The following is a 10,217-nucleotide window of genomic DNA, read 5'->3' on the forward strand; positions in this document are numbered from 1 at the left end:
TGACAATAAAACTGTCATAGAGAAGAATTAATTGGGAAGTGAGCGAACACATACCGTTGTTCACTCACTTTCCGATCATCTACCTGCAGAGAGTGGTGACCCACAGGGATTCCCCCATCCCCTCTCCGATCCTCCAGCACTGACTGGAGGAATGGACGAGGGAGGGGGTGGGCACAGCTGGCTCTGCCTCTAGATAGGCAGAGCCCGCTGTCAACCAGCTAGCTGGGTGGATCTCGACAGTATTGTCGGGATCTGTCCCATCTGCAGTACTCTCAGTATATAGCGAGCTGTAGCTCGCTATATACTGAGCTTTGGGTCACGGGAGGAGGTTAGTACATGTCCTCCCGTCACCATTAAGAGAACTATGGATAAAAAGTTTACCCAATAGTTCTCTTTTAAAAACAATATTTAAAATGATATATTGTATTCTTAAAGTGACATCAATATTATACTATAGTAGCAGTGCAGCAGTCCAGATACAGTACAAGGATTGACACAGAATACGAGTCCAGAACCCCCTTATCCTTACATCATTCTTCCAGCATAGCTTACATGGGGAACAATCTGTTGTATCGAGGGAACAAGCTATGGCATGGTAAGGAGAACCACTGGTCACAAGAACACGCTTTTATTCAAATGTTCTCACTTGCACCTAACTGGTGAATGCTAGGGGGCCGCATAAACATAGTTTGGCGCTTGGCTAGTCATATTCTGTGTTCAGCTTAATTATAAATAGTGCATAAATGTAACGATCCAGAGTCTAGGTGAGGATATGTGGCAATCAGTACTCCATGAACATAACACTGTCAGTCTAATGCACTGGATCTGTATTCCTGCATTGTGGCTATGAAGACGTGTCAATGATACAGCGGATGAAGAGGGTGTCATCTTTCACGTAGTTGTTTTTGGAAGACTGTAGTTTGGACAAGGGGCAGAACAAGGGGCAGCCACTGGCAATATTCATATCATTGACAGGTCGCTGGAAGGAGGCGGAGGAGACATCTGGGCGGAAGGCATCAAGCACATGTTCTCGGTTACTCTGGTCCAGCAGCATAAATGTCACCTAGAAGAAAAAAAAAAGGTTATTACTACTGTCACTGAGCTGTACATATGGCAGAGTTTTTACTGTGCAGGAGCTCATTGCATTGTAGCAGGAGATGATGTGCACACCAATTGTCTTATACAGGTTCCAGAGCTGAAGTGGTTACTTGTCCAATGTTATGTACAGATCTAAGGATGTTCCTTTAAAAAAGGAACTGGTGTACAATGGAACCATAGCATTTTTACAATGTACTTATCAATGGTGACTCAATAGCTGTTTGATATACATTTGGATTTTAATAGTCTGATTTTCTATAGGATTGGAGTCCCTCTATAAAGCTAAACTTTAAGACACAATTTATGTAGCGCCATATTGATTAATATCCTATATATACTTGTAGCACCCTGCTAAAAGGAGTGCTAGATTATATCTATAGTCTATGTTCAGTTCAACTGTGACAGAACAATCTGTGAAGCTGTGTCTGCCTGTGATGGGTGTGGTACCACACAGGGCAGAACAGCCAATGAGGATTGCTTTGGGCATTTATGTCTCCCAGCCAATCACTGTAGGACAGTAGCAGTGATGCATGCTGGGAGAGGAGATAAATGCTGAGTGTGGCTGATGCAACGGTCTCTTCCCTCCCCCAGGGGCCCTCCTGGGGAGAGGATGCCTGCTGCTGAGAGACAGAATGGGTTAGGCCCAAGCCTGGGGCCTAAGCATGGACACTGGGGCCTAAGCCTGGATACTGGGGCCTGAGTCTGGAGGCCCAGTGGTCAGCCACTCATGTTGGAATTGAGCCTGAACAAGACCCTTGATAGTACTGCTTGCCAGAAGTTCTCCACACAGTCGGTACGGCTTAAAGGTCCAAGTCTGTGTTGGCAGCAGTAACTATGCTCTATTTCAAGTACTAACAGTCTACCTTCATCCTGGATGTGCCTGACCCTCTTCCCTCTCTCTCTGGAGTTTCAGAAATAAAAGAGAATCATCTTGGAGCTATTGTCTGGACTTCAATCTGTCGGTAACCACTGGAAGTGGTAAATGCTATTGGGGCAGCCATGTGTTTTAATAATCCCTAGACAGGCTATGGAAGACCCGATCATCCAGCGGCTCCTTCGGGAGCGCTACATACTTTTTTAAATGCAAGCTGTACCTGAATTTGGCTGAGTATTAGCATCCCCTATACAGCAGAGCTCAGACTGAGAGAGGGTATGCAGCACAAGGAGTTGACCAGCTGTGAATTGGTGTTCATAAACTAACAAAGAGTATGCTGATAGGGGGAGAGGGCATTGCAAAGAGACTAGCTTATCAGTGTGCTGATTCTCCCTTCACTGTCTAGTCAAAGGCTGGGGGAGGAACAAGACCTGTAAGTGTTACTTAATTGCAGCCGAGACAATTCAGGTCTCCTGAGAGGGCTCAGGACTAGATTGATGGAAATACAAATCCTTTGGCAGATAAAGCAGCTACCTTATGTACATTTCAGCTGTATATGTATCTGTTTTACTGGAGTTCAGCTTTAATTGACCTTCAGAAGTCAATGTGTCAGGCTGGTGTTAATGAAGTAATGTGAACACTGTGCAGTTGTTACAGTAATTATGTTCATGTGGAAGGAAGGCGAGACTTGGTTCTCTGTCACCACACTGCACAATCTTCATTGCTAGTGAGTGCCTGTTGGGGGTAGAATAATTGTTACCTTGTGTTTGAAGGGCCAGGGCAGCAGAGCGTCATATTCTCCTTTCATGATGGCGAAGAACAGCGAGACATGTGTCCCCTTGCCAGCTCCATCCCCATTTAAATAAATGCGAAGGCACACCTTATATCCATACTTGGCAGTGTAGAAGGCTGCGAAGAAGAAGAAATCAGTTATCAGTCAGGAAATCATTGCTGTAGGCAAGATTAAAAGCCTTTTGGTCCTGGTGCAAAATGTAATCCGGGCCCCATTATATCTTTTACAAAAGACAAATCAGTACTGTTTCCACCTTTTGGAGGTTCATTTGAATGTAGCCCCATTCCAGAGACTAAAGCAGGCCCTGTTGTAAAGTAGTCACCGCTCCAAGTTCGCTCCCATGATAGGCTACAATCTCAATACAAATAAGTAAACTAAACATGAGATTGTAGTCCATCACAAGCAGGCCCGGAGCTACCGCAAGGCAAGTCAAGCGGTCGCCTGAGGGCGCTGATGGTGTGAGGGCGGAAAAATCTGTGGTCAGTTAGTGGCCGCCTAATTATTGCTCCTTGGATCTCGCGGACACCTAATGTAGTCGACAGAACGACCGGGTGGAGGAAGAGGAGGGGCCGAGGCGGGACCGGAGGCGGGGCTGTACCGGCTGAGTGAGATGCGACCTGGCCGCCCCAGGCCTGCTGGCAGGGACGGAGTGATAATTGCTGCGGCTCTGGGCGGCTTGGAGGCTCTAGGGCTGTCACTGTGGACAGCGAGCGGCACTTTTCTGTACAAGTACTATTGCTGTGATTTTCTGTATTCCTCTGTAGCTGGCGTTATTCTGCGTTGAAAATACTTTTACTGTTAGGGGTTGCCACAACTTGGGCAATTTTATCAAAGGGTCACGGCACTAGAAAGGTTGAGAACCGCTGAAATAGTGTCTCCTTTAGGCAGTGGTTCTCAAACTGTGGGTCGCTGTGTGTCCTCCTCAGCCTCCTGCATTAAAGTCCCCCCCCACCCCAGCTCGCAGGGCGATCGGACGCTTGGCAAAACTTTGCCTGCATTGCGTTCGACTGCAAACGCAAAAAATAGAGGAAGCTCTATTTTTTGCATTTTCAGTGGAACGCAATGCAGGCAAAGTTTTGCCAAGCGTCTGATCGCACTGCGGGCGCGAGGGGATGGCGTGAAAGTGTTGCCATTGACTTTAATGCACCATCACGCCCCCTCCTGCCCCAGAACGCAGGGGGAAGTTTCGTGAGCGATCGTAGTGCGTTCCAGCAGCTACCACTCCGGAACGCACCACTTTCAGTGTGAACAAGGCCTTAGTGTTCTTCTGTTTTTACTGCTAAGTCAACTGTTTTCCTGAGCCCAGTGCGTCGCTTATTCCTGAGCACAGTGCGTCGCTTATTCCTGAGCCCAGTGAGTCGCTTATTGCAGGAATAAGTGACACGCTTTTTTTTTACTTCGCTCCCCCGTCCGTCTCCCGGTCCTAAGCTGCAGCATGTGTGCAGGCCCAGCTCTACCATATAGGCAGGTCACGGCACCAGCCGAGACGATTCCAAATACTCGGAATCGTCACCGATATCGATACTAGTATCGGTATCGGTGCATCCCTAATAAAAAGTAAAAGATAGTAAGATTAAAAAAATTAAGAAATTAACAAATAATTAGAAAAAAAATGATAACAAATAAAAAAGTGAAAAAGAATCAGATAAATAAAACATTTTTGGGGCGCAAAAAATGCTTTTTCGCCTGTGTAGGCAAAATTCCTTGCAGCGGTCCTGATGACAAGAGTGAGCTTGGAGCGGTGGCTACTTTACAACACACAGGACCATGGGGAAAAGAAAAGTGGCCACCCTCCAGAAGGAAGGACAGTGTCTGCACCAATTCAGAGATGATTTGAGGATCTACAACTCAGCGATACACCAATAAGGTTCAGTATTATTAATAGTTAAGGTACATGAATGCATTTTGAAGATTTTACTCCTGAGTTCAGTGTCACTTTAAGACTTGTAGTTTCCTTGTGTTTAGCATTTACAGCAGCTCAACATCTTCTCTGTAACAGTCACAACTCCCCTGACCTCACATATAAAAAAAAGTGAACATTCCATATCAGTTTTCCCTGGCGGATGACTCAGTGCAATTATGGGATTTTAAGTCATTCTTTAGAACACTTAGCAACTTAAATTATCGCTGCAGAATTGGGCAGCGCTCCCAATCCACCACCCGTTACCAAATACTGCTGAGCACTTTAATGTAATTAAATGGTTGTATTTAAATCATTTAGCTGGGAAATGTACGCTTAACATGACTTTGTTACTTTCACTTTGCTTCACAAATTTGGAGTGTTTTTCCTGTTCTGTGTTCAGCTTCTCCTGTGAATATTTTCATTGCAATCTGTGTGCATTCATACTGACCGCATATCAACTGACATAAACATGAATACTCAGACATTATAATCATTTCTGTTTATGTATTCTATAAAGTGATATGGGATATCCCACTGTCATATAAATATCATTGAATAAAAATAGTGTATGACACTGTGTGAGTGGCTCACTGTTATCTGTACAGCGCTATGGAATATGTCAGCGCTTTACAACTGTATTACAATAATGTGTGACTGTGGTGGAACAGAGCTATACAAATGTATAATAATAATTAGGGATGCACCGATACCGATACTAGTAATGCCCAAATGCTCCGATGCCTAGCCTGATACTTCCTGTATCAGGAAGCCGGGCAGCGCGTGGTGGGACAGAGCTATATAAATGTATAATAATAGTGGGTGACTGTGATGGGATATTAGAGTGTAAGCCACATTGGTGCAAAGACTCAGTGCTTTCTGTGTAGTAAATAGTTATATGCAAATATTTATAATAAATAATTATAAAATGCATTAAACCAATCAGAATTCATGTTTCTGTAAACTGAGTAAGCTGGATGCTATGGATTATTGCCCATTACCCCCTTGTTTAGTTCTGGGTGGAGGTGCATAGGGTTATGTACCTGGAGAATAAAGGCTCATAGCTCTTCCTATCACAGCATCATGGCATTTTTGTGTGAAGTTGCAGATCTTCCATTGAAACACCCCATTGTATGAGGTTTGCTCAAGAGTTGACAGACGCATGTGAAACTCATTTAGTGCCATCTCCTTTGCTGCCAATGTGCAACGTAAGTCAGTGATCTGCAAGAAGATGAGGAGAGTTGTAATTATAGATTTAATGCCATAAACACTCAGTTTGTAATAACTTCCTCACTTACTTCATGTGGACCTGAACACAAAACGTGCTATGTTATAGGGTACATCTAAAATTGTTAATTTTGACTTAGCGTTATGCTGAATATGTACCTTTCATCCTAAGTTCCAGCTGAAAAAAAGCAGTGCGCTTCCTGGCATGTGGGCATGTGGTTGTGCCTAGGTACTCCTGTGTCTAAAGCTACATATCTGCACTGTGAGATCTAAGGCCCGGCTGCCTTTGACTACTAGTCTCAGGAGATTTACAGTGAGATATGGGGATGTCACTACTATGCTGCTCACTATTCTCCTTGCTGGAGGCTCTGACATAAGGGCACAATGCCGCCTCCATACAGAAAAAGATTATCTGCAGGCAATACTAGTGACTTTTTTGGGGGGCACAATAATTGATGAACTGCAAATCTCAGCAGGTTCTGCTAACCAGAACTTGACTTCTCAACAGTCATGACTGGCCCTTTTCTGCTATTGCATTTCCTTTTAGCAAAGATAATAATGGCGCCTCACTTTTTGTTCGCAGGCTTTCACTTTTTGCTGTTCCTCATTCTTCTGCTGCAGTGCTGCTACCAGTTTGGCGTTGGCATTGTCCATTTCACGGTTCAGGACGGCAATAATATTTTCAAACACTTGTGTCCTGGCCTCCAGTATTGCCAGCCTGGAAAGCGGGTCTGCCCCTGCAGAGTTGCCTCCATTCAGACAGCCACAGTCCGCGGCAATGTTACCATTCAGTGCCTTTACTTCCCCATTCTGTAGGTTAGAAAACACTTTCCGGACAGTCCGAGTTGTGCAGTCCTGCAGAGGGTAGTGGAATCCATTCTCCGCTGGCTCTGCCAGGGACAGGCTCTCTTTGATCTGCAGTAAAACAGGGGCGACCAAGGACAGGTGTGCCACCACAGAGGACTTCTCATGTTCCTTCACCTTATCTCTGCTGCCCTGCAATAAGAAAGAAAATTGATACTCCCATTTGTTTCAGGAAAATCTTTTTTTAAACACGTAAAGAGCAACTGGGCCTGCCACAGTTTACCAACTAGAAGTAACATGTGTGCAATGAACCTGCTGGATTTATATTACACTACAACTAAACTTACCCCAAGGGAGGCAATATTAAAAAAAAAAGTCTAGAACTCTCGTCTCATAATTTGTTACCCCGCTAAGCCGTCCTTCATTTCCCTCATCTTAAAATAGGATTCCATGCAATACAGTGCTCCATACCTAGATAAGGTAAAGACACCTGATTCCAGATGCAGTTCCTCCATAGTTACTCCTAATGGAGTAGGGTGGAGAAGCCCTGCTGCTGGTCCTCGGGGAATGTTCCAATATCAGCTTTGGTGTGGGCAGCGTGTGTGGAACTCACTGTTGGAGCTTTCTTTGCTTCAGAAGATCGCCAAGTAAACCATCCCTGCAAGTCTACATTGATGCCACAGCTACCATCAGGCAATCAGATCATCCTTTTGTCTAACCTTCAGGTGCAAATAAGGGATTTAGGGCCCCCAGCAGAATGCTTGCATCCTAGATAGTGAAGCAATACTACTGGCTTATAAAGCTAAAGGGCTGGCAGAACCAGAAGGTGTAACAGCATATTATGCACATAGTGTATCAGCATCCTGGGCAGCAGCAGGCAGAGTCTCTCCTGGAACTACATGTACAGAGGCTACCTGGTCCTCTGTTTACACCTTTATGTTGAATTACCATATTGTGACAGCTCCTCCTAACCACTGTAGATTTTTCTTGTTTGTGTCTACCTGTCATAAAAATTTAGCAGCATTCCCTCTCTGTGTCTGCAAGTTACATCCCATTCCAATGCTGACATGGAGCTGTCAAGAAATCATAAAATTGTCTTCTATACTTACTGCAATTTTCCTTTACGGACAAACTCTATAGCCCCATATGACCAGCCCAGTCGGAGTGAGATAGTTACGCGACACCAATGCCTAGTGGGGTCTCACATTTATGAGCTAACGGTCCTTTTATGCTAGAGGAGGCAGAGCCTAACCCATTCATATGCTGCCATGGAGCTTGTCAAGAAAGGGAAATTACGGTAAGTATGTAAGACCATTTTCCAATTACTGCTCCCTGTCTATTGCCCTTACCTTGTATGTGCAGCCCAGTGCGGAAAAGCGACATTTTTCCTTCCAGCTGTTGTTGGCAGAGTTCTGGTTCTGTAACGATTTGGAGTTTTAGTTAGTGACATTGCTATTTTTTTCTTAGAAGCATAAACTATATTCTTAAAGTAAATACAGTCAAGGAAAGGACACATTTATATTTTACATTTAAATGATGAGACCCCCTAAAACTAATTTTGCTATACAACAGCTTTTTATATCTCTTGCAGACCTTGGCAGGTAAAGCTTTGCACTTCCACCTTCACCCCCTAAAAGAATTCAGGTACAGGGTCCTATGCAGCCACAGTTGTGTGTGCTAGTAAGCTGTGTGTGCCTCCACAAACGTAAAGACTCAGCAAGGCAAGCCACTCCTGCACCTCCCTGTTTCTCACTCCTCCTTTCTTCTTTCTCCTAGCTAGTAGATGGACAACTGCTGGAGACTGCTCTGTTCCTTGTGACCACGTATTGGACAGGAAGTTCAGGGAAGCAGAGCTGAAAGAGTTGGATACAGCTATTTGGAAACATGGTGATTGTAGGGGATTTGGCAAAAATATAAAGAATTGCTTGTCTGGGCAATGTATGTTTGTTTGATCTGGATTCATTATTTAAAAAAAAGTATCAGAGCTTAATACTACTTTAATAGAAAATGATTCTGTTAGTAAATGGTTTTTATTAAATGTATGACTTTGGTGATATAATAGGCATAGAGTAATGTACATCTATGGGGATGCTGAGGCACAAATTTCCTTTTCCAACCCTGGGAATGATCATGTGATCATAGCAGACAGAACCTCCTACTTAGCACCTGGAAGAAGATATTGTCATTCTATAAGTATCTACAGAGCAGAAGCGGTAAGAATTGGAAATGTCCTTAGCTAACAGTCCTTGCAATGAATATTACCCGCTTGAAGAGCATTTTCTCCTCAACAAAACTGATGAATCATTTTCAGTTTATTAGTGAAATGTCTGTGTCTAAAATACAGAATTGTGTCCTACCTTTGCTTTCGCCACCATTCCATTTTTCTTTGGCATTTGATCTTCCAGTGAACATTTTTCACATTTGTGTTTCTGAAAAGAAAGATGTTTCCTGATTGTAAATGCACAATATGTATCCATTTGTACAGTACACCCCACACCAAAGACTGGGATGAGCCCTTTAAATGTCTGATTGTTTGTTTTTCTTATTAAACAGAAAGTCTTCTCAGATTTTGTCATTGTGTGCCTTATGGGTCAAGTGTTTTTTTATATGTTCCACTTGGAAACTTCTAACCTCAGAACATGTAGGCTGTAGTTATTTCCTGGGTCATAAATATCTTTCTGAAAGCTTTGAAATTCCCCTGTCCAAAAAGATATTGCTTTCACTTTGCACAGATAAAATCACAGAACTTCCTACAATGGGAAACTACGGAAGAGTCCAGGAGCCATGCTAAAAAATATGAAACATAATCATTTTCTTTTTAAAAGTCAGAATTCTGAGTTTGAACGTCAGAATTCTGTCCTTAAATGTCAGAGTTTGAAACGCAGAATTCTGACTTTTAAACACAGAATTCTGTCTTTCAAACACAGAATTCTGCCTTTCCGAACACAGAATTCTGACTTCCAAACAGAATTTGACTTTCAAACACAGAATTTTGACTTGTAAACATTTTTTTTTTCATATTTTCTTTAGCATGGCCCCAGGGCTCTTCCGTAAGCCAAACACCAAACAGGGCCAAAATATTATATGTTACAGCAGTTTTCTGTACATTTACTACATTTGTGTATATTAGTATACAGTAACTATATTTATATAATGATAATCTATTTATAACATCATCTGTTAAATATTTATTATACTTTCATAAACACTCATAATATAACGGTATTCTGTATATTTCTTCTAAATACCGGTATGTATCTTTATACTGTGAAGTTTACATTTATAGTGTGTTTTTATCATGGTTTTCACTTGATTAACACAGTTTTCACCCATGATTTAGAAATGTTTCAATCTTGAGAGAAAGTGGTACAAATTTGGGTTAAAACTATGATAAATCGCCCCCATAGTGAAAATTGATTATTATATACTGTAAATGTATTATACCTATATATCTATTATAACTATAGAATTAGATATTGAATATATTTATCATAACTATATTGATTGTAATTATAAATATA

General features: G+C 42.6%; 1 protein-coding gene across 1 annotated transcript in view; it reads right to left on the reverse strand.

Annotated features, from left to right (window-relative positions):
- Positions 1–758: 758 nt before the first annotated feature.
- TRAF1 (TNF receptor associated factor 1) overlaps positions 759–10,217 on the reverse strand; it is a 15,207-nt gene continuing 5,748 nt past the window's right edge. Inside the window, exons 5-10 of the mRNA XM_018564656.1 lie at positions 9,054–9,125; positions 8,046–8,114; positions 6,463–6,888; positions 5,709–5,886; positions 2,733–2,881; positions 759–1,063 (exon numbers count right to left, since the gene is read on the reverse strand). Coding sequence (XP_018420158.1) covers positions 845–1,063; positions 2,733–2,881; positions 5,709–5,886; positions 6,463–6,888; positions 8,046–8,114; positions 9,054–9,125 — 1,113 coding nt within the window. The 3' untranslated portion in view covers positions 759–844. The remainder of the gene's footprint in view (positions 1,064–2,732; positions 2,882–5,708; positions 5,887–6,462; positions 6,889–8,045; positions 8,115–9,053; positions 9,126–10,217) is intronic.

This window comes from Nanorana parkeri, unplaced genomic scaffold (genome assembly GCF_000935625.1).
Source record: "Nanorana parkeri isolate BGI_ZX_2015 unplaced genomic scaffold, ASM93562v1 scaffold770, whole genome shotgun sequence".
Taxonomy (NCBI): Eukaryota; Metazoa; Chordata; class Amphibia; order Anura; family Dicroglossidae; genus Nanorana; species Nanorana parkeri.